At 42.2% G+C, this 19,108-nt stretch overlaps 1 protein-coding gene across 1 annotated transcript in view; it reads left to right on the top strand.

Moving 5' to 3' along the window:
* The window catches only part of ZMAT4 (zinc finger matrin-type 4), a 382,122-nt gene that overhangs the window by 72,462 nt on the left and 290,552 nt on the right, over positions 1-19,108 (top strand). Inside the window, exon 2 of the mRNA XM_033232049.1 lies at positions 4,986-5,091. Within this exon, the coding sequence (XP_033087940.1) occupies positions 4,990-5,091 (102 nt within the window). The 5' untranslated portion in view covers positions 4,986-4,989. The remainder of the gene's footprint in view (positions 1-4,985; positions 5,092-19,108) is intronic.

Below are 19,108 nucleotides of genomic sequence, written 5' to 3'. Positions count from 1 at the left end.
CATCTGAGGATCCTGAAAAAGGCCATTTCTTGCACCTCAGGAAATATTTCGGGACCTGGCTGTTCTCCCCCAGCCTCTTTTTCTTCCATCTAGGTTTTGAGATTCTCTTCCTTGCATTTTTCTGCCTTCCTCCTTATGTTAAATTATTCCAAATTAGCCCCACCAATGCCCCTCCTATATATCTTTTCATGCCTAGTGGTGGTAAGATTTTTCTGTGTGCCAGGGAAAAGAATTAACTTCTGAGTTGGAACTCATTTCTCTCCACTCTAATCCTATCCATCCTCAAATTTTCAACCCTAGTAGAACTTTCTTGAAGAGATTCTTGATAATCCTTTCTGTCTTCTCAAATCCTCTATCACTTTCCATCAGCCAAATTCTGCTGGAATTAGTTGCCTGTGCCTTAGGTGTTGGTGTGTGTATGTCTCTTCTTACTCAGTAGCTCAGAAAGATTTGGAAGACAGGGGTTGTGCCTCTGTTGTCCCTGAACCTCACTCATAGTAGATTTCCCCAGACCATTATAGAATCAACAAAAGCACTCCTCCTTGATGCCCCCCTTTATTTCTGATACTTTGATGCACCTCTGAGCCTCACACTGTCACTGCTATACACATGGATCTGTAGAAACTCAGACCCCCAGGACAGCACGTGAGAATGTGACCAGACTCCCTGCTCTAGTACTGCGTCCACCTCCGGTAGAGGCCTTTTACCTCCATTGTGGATAGCGCCATCCTCTGTGAGTACTGCAGAGTGATGAGAGGTCATTCAGATCCTCCAGCAGTTGCCTGGCAATGTGTCTGGCTTTGCAATGTGCCTTTGCAATGTGCTGGGCCTGGGAGTACAGATGGTGCTTTCTGTTTCAGACCCAGGAAATCAAATTCCTCTCTTCCTCTACTCTTCTATTCCTCCTCAGAATGTCCCAGGGGCTCATGGCACAGCAAGATACAAATGTTTCCAGGGGGGTGGTCACTAGACACTGGATCTGGTGGGACAGATTGGACTGACCAGTAAGTGATCAGTGGCTCTGTCTCTACTCCAGCTGCTGGAGTACAGCATGGGCTCGTCAGGACCATGGACAAGGCTAAAAAACTGGAAATCTTGTTTTTTTTTTTTCTTCCTTTTTCTTACCAGCTGTCTTGGTGAAGACAGTGAAGGCCAGTAAAGCTAAAATCCTCTTCTGAACAAACCGGGGGAGGGGAGCAAGTGACATCCTCCCTTCTTGGAAATTCCAGTCTTTGCATCATAAATCGGACCCTCTGGTTGTCTAAAGTGAGCTACATGGACAGAGCTCTCTCTTTCTGGAGGAAAGCCCTCATGTAAAAACCAGGTTGACACTTGTCCACTAATTGCCTCCCACTGGATTGTAACTTGTTCAGGTATTCCACTCAGGTGTCATCGATTTCAGAGGGGTCCTTATTGCCTTTTTAAAAATTGCATACGGACTTGTTCGAATCAATATTCTTACATAAAACAGTGGAAAAAGCCATGATATTTTCTCTTCCCTTGAATTTTTTTTAGTATACACATTTTATATTCTGCCTTTAAAGCTATTTCTGTTGCACAGCTGCTTTACCGAGACTCAGACTCCTACGGGCCTGCTTGGTCCGACACATACCTTGAATATTCTTTCACAGTGTTTGATTTTTGCAGTTGGTTGTATAATGAGGAAGGAGTGTGCAGTGAATTTGGAGATTCCTATTAACGAGGTCACCCGTGAATCTATTTTCGTATGCTTCTTTATTAGAAATAGCAGGGAACACGATAATATTTAAACACAACCACTTATAGGAGCTTGGCTTAAAAAATATACCTTAGTAAGTTTTCTTTTCCCATTTGGCATTTCAAAATGTTGTACTACAGTTTCTCATCATCAAAACATCTCTTCTTCATTTACATTCTGGGACGTGAATAGAGACCATTACAAATGACTACGATATTGTGGGTTGGCACTGGAATTGGCAATCCTCTGCCTCAAGTAGACCATCTCCGGAGTGTCCCCATTCTGTTCTTGGTCTTGCTTTTGAAGATGGACTATAATGAAATAGACTCAGGACAAGATGGTAAGGCTGGGTAAGAAGTAGAAGAGTGTTATCTTCACTTTTCCTAATGTTCCCTTAAAGAATAATTTATCTGAATTTAGATTTGGAAGCCACATAATTTTCTAGCGTGATGATGTATCAAAGTTCATTTAACCCACTTTCTATTGTTGGATATATTAGGTGCTTACAGTGTTTTGTTAATATATATAACACGTGAAAATATCTCACATAAGTTCCTTTTTATAATTTTTATTTTTGTAGAGACAGAATCTCTCTATGTTGCCCATACTGGTCTCAAACTCTCGGCCTCAAGTCATGCTCCCACCTCAGCCTCCTAAAGCACTGGGACTACAGGCATGAGCCATGGTGCCCCCCGTCACATAAACACTCGAAGGAGAATATCTCATGAAAAAATGGAGACTGGTGTGGTCCCATGTTGTACCTAATGATAGAATCACTGAACAAAAACTACTGTGGGACAGATTTTAATTCAACCTAAGAAAAACTTAACAACTAGAGCTTCTGGCCTCTCTGGAACAGGTTGCCTTGTGGGGGAGGAGGTGAACCTGCAGGCATAGCAGGCGCTAGACTCCAGGCCAACTGGGCCACCTGCCAGATGTGGTCCTTCTTGAAATAACAGGCCTACGTCAACTGTGAGACACAGTGGTACCTGGCATAACTATTGCTTGCTGGGGGCATTGAAAAATCACAGGCATTATTGTCTCTTAGGAGCAGAAACTGTGAATCCTTTTGAATTGCTGAATACAAATGCCCTGAATGAGCCACTAGAGCCAGGGCCAAGGACAGAACATGAGACTGGAGTTGTTGAGGCAGACATCCTTTTATTTCAGGCAGATACTTTATGAATGTGGTCTGGTTATTTAGATCATTTCAAAAATCACCTAAAGTGAACCATGGTCCTTCACTTTGTTGCATTGCTCAGGACTTGCCCAACATCTTGCCAACGTCAGGATGTTATTAAAAATATACTACTGATCCCTTTCAAATGCAGAGAGTTTTATGGTTGATATAGCACTTTCTCATATATTTCTCCCTGTGATCTTCACTATCACTTTCTAAGAAGGCATGGCAAATATTATTATCTCAATTTTTAAATGGGGGAAACTGAGGCATGGAGCATTGAGTGACTCACCCAATGCCATGTGGTAGCATCAGACCTGGGATGGATCTAGCCTGTGGAAATTGGAATCATGCAAGCGAGGCAGTGTTTTTGGCTATGCAAATGACTAGCAATGTAACTTTGGGCAGTCTTATAGGTAAGATGATAGTGGTGGAATAAGATAAAGTCCAAAGTGTCTACCATATTGCTGTTGTCTGAGATTCTCCTGCCTCTCCATACAGCATGCTGTCTACCATGGTCTTTACTTTTACTTCTTGCTTAGCAGGTAGGAGGTGAAACAAGTGGAGTTTGTGGGTTGAGTGAAGCAATAGGATGCACTCGGGTGTGTTTCCAGGGTGGTAACATGAGATCCTTCAGCTGCCACAAGATCCGTTTCCAACAGATCACTTTCAGAAGCTTGAGATCCTTGGCTGCATTTTGATTCTGGGTTTGGAATTTGAGAATATGTTTATTTACTTTGTGGGTTCAGTTGAGGTGTGTGGTGGTGGAGGTGGCCTTTATGAATTCAACAACCCTAAATGGAGAAGAGTCAGCTTGAATAGTGAGGTCTCCCCGTGTTACAAAGTATGGAGTTGCAAGGAAAGTTATAGTTTAGTCTGATTCTATTTTTTAGTTTTCTAAGTGTAACTATTTAACTCTAAGCTAGATTTTATACTGCTTAAAGGCTCTAGACAAAGCTAATTTCTTCCTTGACTACAAAAGTAAAATGTGATTGTTGAAGAAAAATTTAAAAATGAAGACAATTGCAAAAGCAATTTTCTGTCATTTCCCAAAGATAAGTGCTATTAAAATTATGTTATAATTTCCCGGAATGTTTTTAATGCATCTATACATATTTTAAAACAAATTTAGTGTAATACTATACATACTTATAAATCTCTTTTGTTAATAGTAAACCTTTTCCTAATATTCCCTTAAAGAATAATTTATCTGAATTTAGATTTGGAAGCCACATAATTTTCTAGCGTGATGACGTATCAAAGTTCATTTAACCCACTTTCTATTGTTGGATGCTTACAACGTTTTGTTAATATATATAACATGTAAAAATATCTCACATAAATTCTTATTTAGAATTTTTATTTTTGTAGAGACAGAATCTATGTTGCCCATGCTGGCCTCAAACTCTTGGTCTCAAGCCATGCTCACACCTCGGCCTCCCAAAACACTGGGACTAGGGGTGTGAGCCATGGTGCCCCGCCCTCACATAAACTCTTGGCAAGACATTAGATGTAAGTCTGGTTTGTTCCAACAGAAAAACTATAGCTGGATTTCTATTTTTTAGGGTATAGCCACTCTGTTGGGCATTTGTGAGAAAATTATAACCTAGGCACGTATTATGGTTAATTGATATGGTAACGTCAAGAGTGTAGGGAGACCCATCCCTCTGTCATCATTGTCAGACCTGTTACTGTGATCCTGGCTTTTCACACGGTTAATATCCTGCATAAACATCAAAGCAGGCCAGGCGCGGTGGCTCACGCCTATATTCCCAGCACTTTGGGAGGCCGAGGCGGGTGGATCACAAGTTCAGGAGATCGAGACCATCCTGGCTAACACAGTGAAACCCTGTCTCTACTAAAAATACAAAAAATTAGCCGGGCGTGGTGGCGGGCGCCTGTAGTCCCAGCTACTCGGGAGGCTGAGGCAGGAGAATGGTGTGAACCCAGGAGGTGGAGCTTGCAGTGAGCTGAGATCAGGCCACTGCACTCCAGCCTGGGAGACAGCGAGACTCCGTCTCAAAAAAAAAAAAAGAAAAAACATCAAAGCAGTGGACTCATTTTTCTTTTCTGTTGATTCTCCTGTAGCCTGATGAAGTCCTCCGATATCGATCAGGATTTATTTACAGACAGTTACTGCAAGGTGTGCAGTGCACAACTGATCTCCGAATCGCAGCGTGTGGCCCACTACGAGGTAAGGACAGCGTTTTCCACTCTGTTTGCAAATGCAGGAGGGAGCAGCCCTGGTCATTGTTGTAGGACTCTAGGATCCTCCCTCTGGACTTGGGGCAGATTTGAAGAACCACAGGACTTGAACCTGTACAGTCGGAGGTCAAAGCCAGGACAAGTGTATATGTGTGGGGTTGGGAGTGAGGGTTGGGGATGTCATTGTCAGATGCTGGCTGCTTCCCAGATCCTTTTTTTAAATTTGTGTCTCAGCCCCTGGAGTCTCTGCTTGGGCTTTCTCTGCTTGGTAAATCTGTTTCTGTGCATCCACGAAGTTCCTTTCAGGGATCCGGGGTGGAATGCATTGTGCCAGTTTCTGTCTCCGCCTGTGACCCCGAAGATAAGCTCAGAAGACCTTTGTTAACCACTGTAGGGAAAGATATCAGCAAGCGATGAAGCAGCCATTGGCCACTTCCTCCCTGAAAATTGCTTCCACCTGATGGCCAATACCCAACATGTGCTTATCACGGTCGAGATGCCTTCTGCAGAGTTATAACCAAGTTTTAAAGTGCAAATACTCCCCAAAGTCATAAATTAGTGGCACTGGCTCTTTAGGATGGAGGAGCAAAAGACTGCTTTTTGATCCTCTATTGGGAGCAGAGGATGAGAGCAGAGAGTTTGGCCTGTGTCCGAAGATGAGGAGCGAATGAGGTGCTGTGGATGGAGTAAAGAGAACTGGGGGATCCCAAGACGCTGAGTGCTGCTAGGGAATGTTCTGTTTTCAAGAGAACATATACCAGTAGGAACATTAAACAATCTTTCTTTCTTTCTTTCTTTCTTTCTTTCTTTCTTTCTTTCTTTCTTTCTTTCTTTCTTCTTTCTTTCTCTTTTTCTTTCGTTCTTTTCCTTCCTTCCTTCCTTCCTTTCTTCCTTCCTTCCTTCCTCCCTCCCTCCCTCCCTCCCTCTCTCTCTCTTTCTTCTTTCTTTCTTTCTTTTCTCTCTCTCTTTCTTTTTCCTCTCTCTCTCTTTCTCTCTCTCTCTCTCTTTCTTCTTTCTTTCTTCCTTTCTTCCTTTCTTTCTTTCTTTCCTCTTTCTCTCTTTCTTTCTTTTTCTTTCTTTTTTTTGAGACAGGGTCTCACTCCATCACCCAGGCTGGAGGGCTGTGGCACAAGCATAATTCACTGCAGCCTCGACCTCCTGGGCTCAAGCAATCCTCCCACCTTGGCCTCCTGAGCAGCTGGGACTACAGGCATACGCCACTGCACTCAGCCAATTTTTAACTTTTATTTTTAGTAGAGACTGGGTCTCGCTAAGAACATGAGTTTTCAAGTATAAGAACTTGTAAGTAATTTTAGATTGGAAGGCTTAGCCAGCAATTTTCTTCTTGTCTGACAAGTCTGACACATGCCAGTTGTCACTGTCATTACGCAAACTCTGGTGGGCCTCAGATTCCTCTGTGCACAATAAAAATAATTATAGTAACACACACACATATGCACCCAGAAAGACAATCAACAGGCCCTGCGTACTCCTCAGGATTTTGTGGTGACCAAATGAGATCTATCGAAATTGCACCTGTGAAAATGCTTTAGCAGCTGCAAGGTCTACCAAACATGCAAAGTTATGTGCTTATTCATCATTAACTCCTTTGCAGCAATGTTTTGATGAAAGCAAATGTTTGATGAAAACTTTTAAAATCAGCATCTGTGAAAAAATTCATATAGTCATTGTTAAAAGGCAACCAAGTGTTAGCAGTCAAAAGAATTATCTAAAAAAGTCCATTGTTTGAAAGTAAGAACTTTCTAATTTCTGTGACGATGGCTTCATAAACACACATACATACATACATACATATATATGTATGTGTGTGTATGTATGTATGTATATTTGTGTGTGATGGAGTCTCACTCTGTCGCCCAGGCTGGAGTGCAGTGGCACGATCTCAGCTCACTGCAACCTCTTCCTCCAGGGTTCAAGTCATTCTCCTGCCTCAGCCTCTCCAGTAGCTGGGACTACAGGTGCGTGACACCACACTTGGCTAAATTTTTTGTATTTTTAGTAGAGACGGGGTTTTACTGTGTTAGCCAGGATGAACTCAATCTCCTGATCTCATGATCTGCTCACCTTGGCCTCCCAAAGTGCTGAGGTTACAGACGTGAGCCACCATGCCTGGCCATATGGTTTTATTAGTATGTTTTCCCCAGTTAAGGAAATGGGGGAATTTGTCCCTGCTCTGAAATTCCATAGCCTCCTATTAGTACTTTATGTTCTTCTTTATGACTTTTTGTGCTCATTTGTAAGCATCTTACTAGATTCATGAGGACAGGAACAGAGTTTTATTCATTTGATCTTTCGTAATTGCTGGAATAGTGCCTGCCCATGACAAGTGTTCAGTGAGCGTTCATGGAGGGATGGGTGTGTTACAAAACTGTACTGGTGACCCTGCCCCACATTGCCTGATGAGAAAAGTAATGTCAGAACATTGAAAACAATGAAAAATTGTTTAAAGGAAGAAAAATTTCAGCTGCTCAATTAAGTGTTTAATTATTTGATCTCACATTTTGCACGTTTTCCTGTTAACATACTGTACCCTTGCTGTTGTACAATCTAAGTCTTTAGAGAATGTGTTAGTGTTTGTTGAATGTAGCTAGATGACATAGAGAAAATAAAGCAATTACAATAGATCTGCAATTAACAGTGTTACACATCATCGAGATAACATTAAATGCATTCCCATTAAATGTGGATGGGAACTCTGAATGGTATTTCCCTCCCTTCCTCCAGGCAGAGGTAAGGCCCTTTCTACAGTGAGAAATAGCTGTGCATTCTTGCCACAAGGCTGCTGAGCATGTGAAAAGGACACAGTCAGGACTGAGGATACCTTACATCCATCTCTGGTCTCCCCAGCTTTGGTTGAGGCTTCTCCAGCACCACTTCTTTCTCTCTAAGAAAATGGCATGCATCAGACGATCACTGCGGCCATTTGAAAACTGATATTCTGATTCTATCAATCTGCCCCTTCCCTCTAGGGACACCTTCCTTGCTGAAGTGACTTATGGAATGGGTCTCTAGGAGATCGAAATTCCATTCAATTCATTGAAACTGTTGTCACATTTAGTCTCCATGCCCTATTACTGATTTATTGTTTCAGTATGATTTCATTTTTCAGTTCAACCTGATAATTTTCTCAGCTTCCCTATGGGGCAAATCAGTGAGAATCCACTGTGTATTTTCTGTATATCCAGCAATATTAGTGTTAGTTATTGTAGGGGATTCTGGACCTATATGAGAAATGATCCTTGTCCCTGAGAAGCTCATAAACGTCATTGAGAGAAAAAGTCACAGATAGTTCAGTGTGGCAAAAATGCCTGTGTGATTCCAAGCACATGATCTGTAGAATTCTGCCATCTGCTTTTAAGGAGCTACTGGTGGAATTTGATACAAAGAAAGTGTTAGTTCTTTTGCCGACTTGGCGTCCTGTTGTATGCCACAATGTGCTGTTAACTTTGTAGATATTTGCATATTACAATTTAAAAGAGGGAGGCATCACTTAGAGCTACTATGGCCAAGAAAGACTTGTTGGAGAATGTCATGATTTATCCGTGCCTCCACAAATGGGTTAAGTTTAGGCGTGAGTGGAATGAGAAAAATCTTGGCATCAATATTTAAGGAGTATTGAGGGGGTTACCCTGGCAGGATTGTGTTAGGAAAGGATGGGGTCAGGATACCAAAGAAAGAAGAGTTTGGAATCTGTGAGGCTCTTAAGCATTTGGCAGCATAACGCTTTAACTGAATATTTCTAAATGACAGTAAGTTGGTGGTGGTCAGGGCGTATCGCTGGGGAAAAGAATGGCTTTTGGTATGGCTTTTGTTGTGAGACTATGTGTTAGTCTTCCAAAGTAGGAGAGCAAAACAAAACAGATGGGTTAATGCCTAATAGTTGCACACCCCATTTAAAAGGCTGAACCTTCGCACAAGAGGACAGAAAAACCTAATATATGTCTAATCAACCAAACCTTTACATGTTATGCTTTAAAAATCTCTTTTTGCATATGAAGTCCTCAGGTGGAAAAAAATGGGGAACAAAGAGACATTATTATTTTTCTTACTTGCTAAGTGTTAAGAACACGTTAACTTTTCAGTAGGAAATATAATTGGATGTCTCTATTCACTGGACGAATAGTCTGAGTCAATACACACAGACACAGAAGGAAGACAAAGCTTTCAGAGGAAAGGGCCTAAGCATTACAGGGGTAAAAACCAGTTTCCCAGGGAGGCCATTTGTGTGCTTTGCTGCAGTTTCAAGTGGCTAAAGAATAATTTCCTGCAAAGGGAAAGAGTTCTTGTATGAGTGAAGGAGTGACTTTCTGCAATGTGGGAAGAAGAAAAAAGTACAGGACAGAAAGATGATATATGTGTGTGTACACACATACACACTCCCTCCCACACACATAGACACACACCCACCCCCAACCCCCAACACACACACCCCCACCCACACATACATACACACACATACACACACATACACACATACTCCCTCCACACACATACATACACCCACCCGCAACACACACCCACACCCACACATACATACACATAAACACACACACACATACACATAGACACACACATATATGCCCCCACTTCCTACACACACACACGAACACACACTCGTACACACAAACACACACATAAACACAAATGCACACATAAACACCACACACACACAAACATCCACATAAACATCCACACATACACACATAAACACACACATACACCCACACATACACACACATAAACACACCCATAAACACATACACACACATAAACACACACCCACACATAAACACACACACATACACATGTTTATACACACACACATAGACACCCACCCATACACATATAAACACACCCATATACACAAACACACATATACACACACAAACACACACATCCCCACACAGAAACACACACACATAAACATACACATACACATGTGTTTATACATACACACAAACACACACCCACCCCATCAACACACATACCCACACCCACACATGCACACACACACATGCACATACACACACCTATACACATAAACACACATACACCCCACTCCCCACACATACACACATGAACACACACAGATACACAGAGCCCCCCCACATACAGACAAACACACACCTACATACACACAAATGCAAACATAAACACACACGGATACACCCACATAAAGACATACATAAACACCCACACACACCCACATCCACACATCCACACATAAACACACACATAAACACACACACACAGGGCTGGGCACAGTGGCTCATGCCCGTATTCCTAGCACTTTGGGAGGCCAAGGTGGGCAGATCATAAGGTCAGGAGATCGAGACCATCCTGGCTAACACGGTGAAACCCCGTCTCTACTAAAAGCACAAACAATTAGCCAGGCTGGTGGTGGGTGTCTGTAGTCCCAGCTGCTCGGGAGGCTGAGGCAGGAGAATGGTGTGAACCCGGGAGGTGGAGCTTGCAGTGAGCTGAGATCGCACCACTGCACTCCAGCCTGGGCAACACAGTGAGACTCCATCTCAAAACAAAACACATACACACACATATACACACACCCACACATACACACACAAACACACAAACACACCTCCACACATAAACACACACACATAAACACACACATACACGTGTGTTTATACACACACATACACACACCCCAACACACTCACACATACACACACACATAAACACATATACACCCCAACCCCCCCACACATACACACATAAACACACACAGATACACACCCCACACATAAACACATATACACACACACACACCCACATACACACAAATGCACACATAAACACATACACATACCCACACAAAGACATACGTAAACACCCACACACATACCCACACCCACACATACACACAAACACACACAATTAAACTGACACACAGACACACATAAACACCCACATATACACATACACAAAAACACACACATACACACATAAACACACAAACACACCCCCACACATAAACACACACACATAAACACACACATATATGCACACGTAAATACACCCACTGCAACACACCCACACCACACCCACGCATACACACATACACATACATACACATATACACACATACACACACCCCTGACACTCTCCACGCATATACACATACATAAACACACCTACATGCAGAAGCACAAATGCACACATAAACGCATACTCAGACATACACACACACCCATACATAAACATACACATAGACACACACACAGATACATATACACACACATACACGCATACATGTAAACACACACACCCCAAACACTCCTCCACACACATACACACACATACACACATAATGTACTCCCACATACAGATACACACATAAACACCAAAACACACACTCACACACATACACACACAAATGCACACATAAACACATGCACATACACACACGTACACACATGTACACACATACACATAAACACACATACATCCCCAGACACCCCACGCACACATACATATAAGCGCACACTATACACACACTCTCACAGACATACACACAAACACCCCACACACCCACACACGTACACACACAAACACACACATAAACACACACATACCTATATTCACACATAAACATCCACACCCACACACACATACCCACTTAAATGCACATCCGCAGATACACGCCAATACTCACATAAATGCACACACATACACACCCATACACAAACGCACACACACACACACATATACACATACACATCCACCCTCCCACACACATACACACATACATTCACATACACACACACACACACACACACACACACACACGGAAAGTCCATAATGTTGTGCATGGGTTTTTGTAAACTGTGACTTTAAGTGAAATGGCGTATAATGGAACCAATGTTTTTCCTCATCAGTGTTATACTGAAATTACATTGAATGAAATGATGTTACTTGAGGACCTGCTAGACCTGGTTTCACTTAAAGGTTCAGTTTCCAAGAACCTATGGATGATGTTAAGGACTTTCTCTCTCCATATATATATATATATATAAACATATAGAAACATATATATTCTCTATATATTCTCTCTATATATATTATAATATATATCTGGAATACATACATATATATTAATAAAGGAATTCATAAACACACACACAGCCAAAGGAAGAAGGTACTGAGTAGACCTAGGAGAGTGGGAAGAACTCTTGCTGGGCAGATCCCATCAAGCCAGCCATACATGCACCAGCCCAGTTGCTTGTCCCTTCCTGTGAACCCTAATAATCCTTGTGTTGCTGTGCCACATGTCTCACGAAATCCGTGGTTAGGCATCCTCGTCCCTCCCAAGAGGACTGCGAGCTTCCTGAGGGCAGGTGGGAGCCATGTGCTGAGTGTTTTTGTGCATTCTTGCCATACCTCCCCTGCTCCCCACTGTAGAGCTTTGGTCCTGGCTGTCATTTACTGACACTGACAGGGGATGCACAGGCTAGGGGGCTGGAGGTGGGGTGGACTGCAGGAGGGGAGGGGTGGGACAATTTTTTTTTTTTTTTTTTTTTTTTTGAGACGGAGTCTCGCTCTGCCGCCCAGGCTGGAGTGCAGTGGCCGGATCTCAGCTCACTGCAAGCTCCGCCTCCCAGGTTCACGCCATTCTCCTGCCTCAGCCTCCGGAGTAGCTGGGACTACAGGCGCCCGCCACCTCGCCAGGCTAATTTTTTTGTATTTTTTAGTAGAGACGGGGTTTCACCGTGTTAGCCAGGATGGTCTCGATCTCCTGACCTCGTGATCCGCCTGTCTCGGCCTCTCAAAGTGCTGGGATTACAGGCTTGAGCCACCGCGCCCGGCCGGGTGGGACAATTTTGATGAAGGCCTAGATGTCTGCACGAGAAGAGGGGATGATGTATTAATACATTAAGCATTAGTCTGTACTTGAGACCCCGATGTCAAGATATGGGTTATGGGTGACAGTTTTATAGTTATGGCAAAGGGAGTTCTTCAAGCCAGTGGGAAAGTTTTCAAACATCTCTGAATCTTGAGGTAATATCAGTACTGGTGAAAGAGCCCCTTTAGCCCACCCGGGAATGGCAGAATCTAGTATTGTTCACTCATCATGGTAGCAGCAGGCATATTGGGCCTACAGAGACATGCCAAAACATATATATTTTTTCTGTTTCTCCTCTTCTGATTGCCTTCCAACAGAACTTTGGCCTTGGCTGGCTTCTATTTAATCCAGAGGAACAGCTGGAAGGGCATTTTCTAGCTTCTGTAAGTCAGGTTGGAGATCAGGTGTAAGTGTCCCGTGGGTAGTGATAAAAAGGTGAAAATTAAGATTCTTAAAATGTGCTGATTAAAGTTTCATGACTTTCCAGAGTTACTAATGCCTTTGCTGCCTTTTCTCCCATAGACTCTCATACCTTCTTGTTACCTCTGCTTTTTCTTTTTTCTAATAGCCTGAAGTAAGCATACAGGCTAAACAACTTTCTTCTGATGCGTGAGAGTTGTGAGTTTTAGATCAGGCTGTGTGACTGTAGCCCTTCAGCCCCACCCAACACTATACCAACTGGATTTGAGTACTGTCAGGGCCTGCCAGGCCCACACCTATCCTGGGTATTGCAGGTGACGTGCTCAAGGAGATGCAAGTGCTAACTGGGCAAAGACTAGGAAAAGTCTTTATGACAGGATGCCTGGAAGGATGCCTTCTTTGCATTACACATTGAGAATCACTGTTTCAGTATTTTTGAATGTCTTGGCATCATGACTGCTTAATTTCTCCCAGATGATGTTAGTACAGTTATTGGTACATTCGTCCGGGTAATATCCTCATAATATCTTAGGACTTACTGATACAGATAATACTTTTGATATGATAAATAAAATTATTCCATATGGAAGATCTTTTTGGATGATTCGTGTGTGGTGGCTTATCCCTGATTGCCTGTTAATGTTCAACTTCTGTTTCCTTGTCCATTTTATTTAAGACTCTTAATCTGCAAGATTTCTAACTACTTTTTTATTTTCCTTTTGTTTTATTCCAGCAAAGCCAGCATGGGCATCTTACCTTTTATCAGTCATTATTAGTCAAAATAGTTCACTGGAACACAAAATGAATTGCTGGTAAGAGGCTATAATGAAGTAGACAACAGTAGGCTGAACAGCACACCCAACTCAGGGCAATATGCACATGGCTAAAACCAGCTGTCAGATGATGTGCTTCATGCTCATTGCTTAAGAGAACATGGGTAGGGTATGCTTTGTAGCCTGAGTTCTCATTTGCAGAGAGCAGTTGATGTCACTGAGTGGATTTTAGGAGTCAGATCATATCCCATTGGCTAGCACTCAGTCACAGAGCCCACCTACCTGCAGGAGAAGTTGGAAAATGCAGTTTGAATGTGTGGGTAAAAGGAAATGGATTTAATAAACACGTAGCATCATCTCTATCATGGTCTACCCTTCTGGCCACCAACTATCCATCTCATTCTTCCTCTAACATGGAACACACACATCCCCTCTTAATAGGAGTGACCTCAAGTTCTTCCCAATCACTGTGTTCAGCTCAAATTTCAGGATCTCCATGGGTGGGCCTCCATGTTGAGTGGGAATGTGGCTCCCCTTGGTTCGGTGACCTATGAGCAAAAGAGAAATATTACTGCTTTCCTCTAGACTTTTCAGTGGTCATGATAACAGTAATATTCCCCATCCAGAAAAAAAGAAGAACGAAGACAAAGAGAAATCGCTGGTCCATAGCAAAGCTAGCATCCTGCAGGGTGACACTGTAACTTTTCCCTTTCCATAAAGTGGGACAAGTTCCCAGAATAGAATCTGATCTTCCTCTGCAGGAGGGACTTTCTTTTTCATTTTTCCCAGTGATCCCTGGCACTGACCCCTGGAGTTCTTTCCTGTCCATTATTCTCCTGGTCACGTCAGAAATGGATCTTCGGTCTTCTCTCCTCCTAGGGGACTGCCAGCATTCATAGCCTACTTCCTTCCTGAGACTGATTTAAGACTTGCAGAATATTAAAAGTGTTTCTAATTTAGTGTCATAATGTCTTTAGTAATATTATTCTTTCAATAATGTAAAAAGGCTTCCAATTTATTTTTTAGAAAGTTCCATGTATCAGTAACAAAACGATTCTCTCCTAGATACAATTTCAAGACTGCTTGTTTATTTTAATGCTTCCTTACGCCTGTGAGGAAGCATTGTCTCTTTTTTTTTCCCAATTCAGTGGTGGGTATCTTGAGTTTATTTAAAAAAAGCAGGTGGAAAGGCCATGCCCTTCATTAGATTTTTGCCAAAGGCCTGAGTCACATGCTCAACTGAGAAGTTTCCCTGTATCTCTAACCCTCAATGTGTTTTAAAATGCCATCTCTCATGGTTGGATGTCTAGAAGCCATTGGCAAATGGCTTTTCAACCTTTCTATGTCCCAAATGTATGCATTATCTCTCTTACATATGACTTCTATCTGCTAATGGGTCAGGTGGATTCTTGCTTTATTTTCTTGAAAAACTTGACCAAACACCAATATAGATAATTAGTAATGAATATAGTAACAAAATAACATATCTCAAAGTATTCTTCATCCTCTTTCAATTCTTCTAGAACTCTATCCGTGTCCTAAAAGTCCTAGAATAGAACCCTCTGGTTCTACAACCGTTAGCTCAGTAGGCAGGTAGTGTGCCTTCTAAAGTATTGTAGGCAAGTTTTGCCAGTATTTTGCTATCATATAACCTAGATCTATAATATCCGAACCTTCCCCATTTACTACCAAACTGCCACACCAATGTTATATTTTTAGGGTTTTTTTTGGTTTGTTTCAGGATAACCCCAATATCTATGTCAGACAAGGCAGCATAATTCTGGCAACAAACACTTTCAGCATCTTAGAAATAAATTCTTTCTTCCTTACATTATAGCCATTATAGGTCAGTGGAGGGGGATTTGGGGTCACAAAATTATTTAGAACTCAGGCTGGCAAAGGCTTCTGACATTGTCCTGAGTATCAAAATCCAACTGGTATCTGGGAAACTGATGGGGACTATGGGTGACTGCACAGGACATTTTAGGGGACAACCCTGGAAGTGGCAACATCGTATCTCCCAGGTTCCATGGGAGATATGAACTCAATCATGTGTTTTCTTCTTACTGTAGAGAGGCTGGAGCATGTCACTTTGCTGGGTGCCCAGGAGGGAAATGAAACTGGTTTGGTGAACACATAGCATTGTCTCTGTGCACCGTGTATGTGTGACGCTGGAGGAAATGTGGTGATTAGGAACCGCATTGGGGATGCTGGGGTGAAGAAGAAAGAGAAGGAGAGGAAAGACTGTCATTCCCAAAGGAAGTGGTTCTGGCAAATGAATGAAACAACTGTGGAAACCAAGTGTTTGGGAGCTTCCGTGAATCTGATGCCCATTTTCCCGTTTTCTTACAGTGCCGGGGAGGAAATGGAAGCAAACAATGTGCTGTTTGTCTAAAAGACAAAAGAATAACATGCTATTGACTTAGACTTTTCTCTCCGCTTCCCCTGACTTAGCTGATCAAGCGCAAGAGGTTTTCCGGTTGGAACTTGGAGCCCATGTGCCAAGTGGCATGTCTGCCCTGTAGCATTTCTCTTGTCCCTACCTTTTGGGGCCAGCTGTCTCCTAGGTCCTGAGCTCTGTGCCCCACTGCTAAATAGTCCGAACCATCCCACCTTCTATGTGGAGATGGAAGGACAGGACCCTCCTGAAGGTCTCCTCAGCTGCGCCCTGTTGTTGAGGATACTGCCTGTGGTATCCCAGGATCTTATTTGGATGGATGTTTGAGAGAAATTTTCCTTTGCTCTCCTCTACAAGAAAAGCCATTCCCCTTTTGAGTGGCAGCTCAATGTAAACACTTGACTCTGATTTTTGATTTACTTTTGACACCAAATTCATGGCCACATCCAGCAACCAAAAAGGATACCATGTACACATTTCTTGTGCTTGACTTACCTCTGATTGTTGTTTTATTTCCCCTATTTTATTTTATTTTTATTTTTGGATGGAATCTTGCCCTGTTGCCCACACTGGAGTGCATTGGCACAATCTCAGCTCACTACAACCTCCACCTCCTGGACTCAGGAGATTCTCCTGCCTCAGTCACCTGAATAGCTGGGATTACAGGCACGCGCCACCACAACTGGCTAACTTTTGTATTTTTGATAGAGATGGGGTTCCACCATGTTGGCTTTGAACTCCTGACCTCAGGTAATCTGCCTGCCTCGGCCTCCCAAAGTGCTGGGGTTATAGGTGTGAGCTGCCGAGCCCGGCCTCTCCTGTTTTATTTTAAATTTGTATCACTCATTTATTTTATCTACTTGAAATATATATATATATATATATATTATATATATATATATATATTTGTTCTTGAAGTCTTTGAGCAAAATGGTGGAGTATAAATATGTAAATATTTGTTATTTTAACATTTTATTCATTCTTTTTTTGAAGAGACAGTAAATTCACAATTCAAAATTCAAAAACTATGAAAGGGTATAGTATGTGAAAAGTCTTCCACCTATTCCTGTATCTTAGCTACCTAATTCTCAGATGAAACCAGTCTTTCCAATTTTCTTTGAAATATTCCATGCATATAGATGCAACTTAATTTTTCCTTTTGTATATTTTTCAGAAATGGTAACATGCTATAATCTTAGTTTCATTCGTCTTAATTGTGGCATAGATTTTCATTTTATGATTGTATCATAATTTGTAAAGCACTTGTTGAATGGACTGATAACTCCTTAGTAGCCTTGATAAAACTCTGGTAGGAAAAAGACTTTTTCCTTGTGAATACTCTTGTAGCAATGCACGTATCAGTTGCTTTTCAGATCTCGAGCCATACTGACTGGTTACTGACTGTGACAATTTTTATTCCAGCTTTTCTATTCCCAGTATTCACTTGAAAACATATGCATTCCTGACCCCCAAGTAATTCAGCCATCTGGGATTGTTTATTGTTTCAAAAAGATATTAGCAGGATGGGGAATCCCCAAAGTAGGTGGGCTTGAGTGTGATGCAAAACCACGTGTCTTTGCCTAAATCTCTTCTGATACTTGCAGGTGTTGAGAACAGTGTGCTTTCCTTGTTTTCTGTGATTTGAGAATTTAATTAGTTTCCTCAGATTTTTATACTAAGATGATTTAATTTCGAGTGGAACTTTTCTAACTTCAAATGCTGTCACTTTCTCAGAGGATCCTACGAATGCGTAATTGCACCTGTTCAGGAGGTACCCAGGCCATGTTCACATCTCTGCTCCCATGCCTCCTCTCCACCCCGTCCCCAGCCCCCTCCTCCTGACCTCTGGGATTGCCTTTGCTGTCACTATGCCAATTGCAGGAAAGGCTCTTAGAGTCCTTTTAAAGTTTTTAGGTTTTATTAAGAAAATAGGAAAAAGAGAACAAAACTGTTTCTATCTCTACCAAATATTCCTCTTGCGAGCCTCTCTGCAGTCCTGGCTATGCCATTCCCTAGCATTGTTCTGATTTGGGAAGTCTCCCTGCCTTCTGGTCCAAGAAATCCTTCCCATTGATGTTTTCGATTAATTCCATGGACCTATCAACTTGTCAATACATCTTCTGGAAATCTAGTTTCTCCAGGTTTGGCCATAGATAATACCCTTTATGACTCACCAGGTCTCCGGCCCTAAAGCCAGCTCCTGTGTATGACCTTATGGGGAGCCCTTTGGGATGCTGTCACTTGCTTTAAAGACCCAAAGCCACATCTTCCTTTCCCACTTCATGGAAAGTTTCATGCTTCCTTTGGATTCATCTACTGAATTTTCCTTCTTCTACCCCTGGAGTGAAACTCTTAGTTTAAACCTCAGAGCAGGCAGAGCAGGTCTTAGCTATGAAAACAGCTTTTGGTGTACCCAGGGTCAGAAGGCCCGTGTTGTTGGAACAGTCTTAGCTAAATCACTTTACCCTTCCTGATTTTAGTTTCTTCTGTAAACAAGAAGGTTGGGGATCTGCTTTGTTTTTAACCCCTT

This window comes from Trachypithecus francoisi, unplaced genomic scaffold (assembly GCF_009764315.1).
Source record: "Trachypithecus francoisi isolate TF-2019V2 unplaced genomic scaffold, Tfra_2.0 Contig01440, whole genome shotgun sequence".
NCBI lineage: Eukaryota > Metazoa > Chordata > Mammalia > Primates > Cercopithecidae > Trachypithecus > Trachypithecus francoisi.
This window is presented reverse-complemented; position numbering and strand designations above follow the sequence as displayed.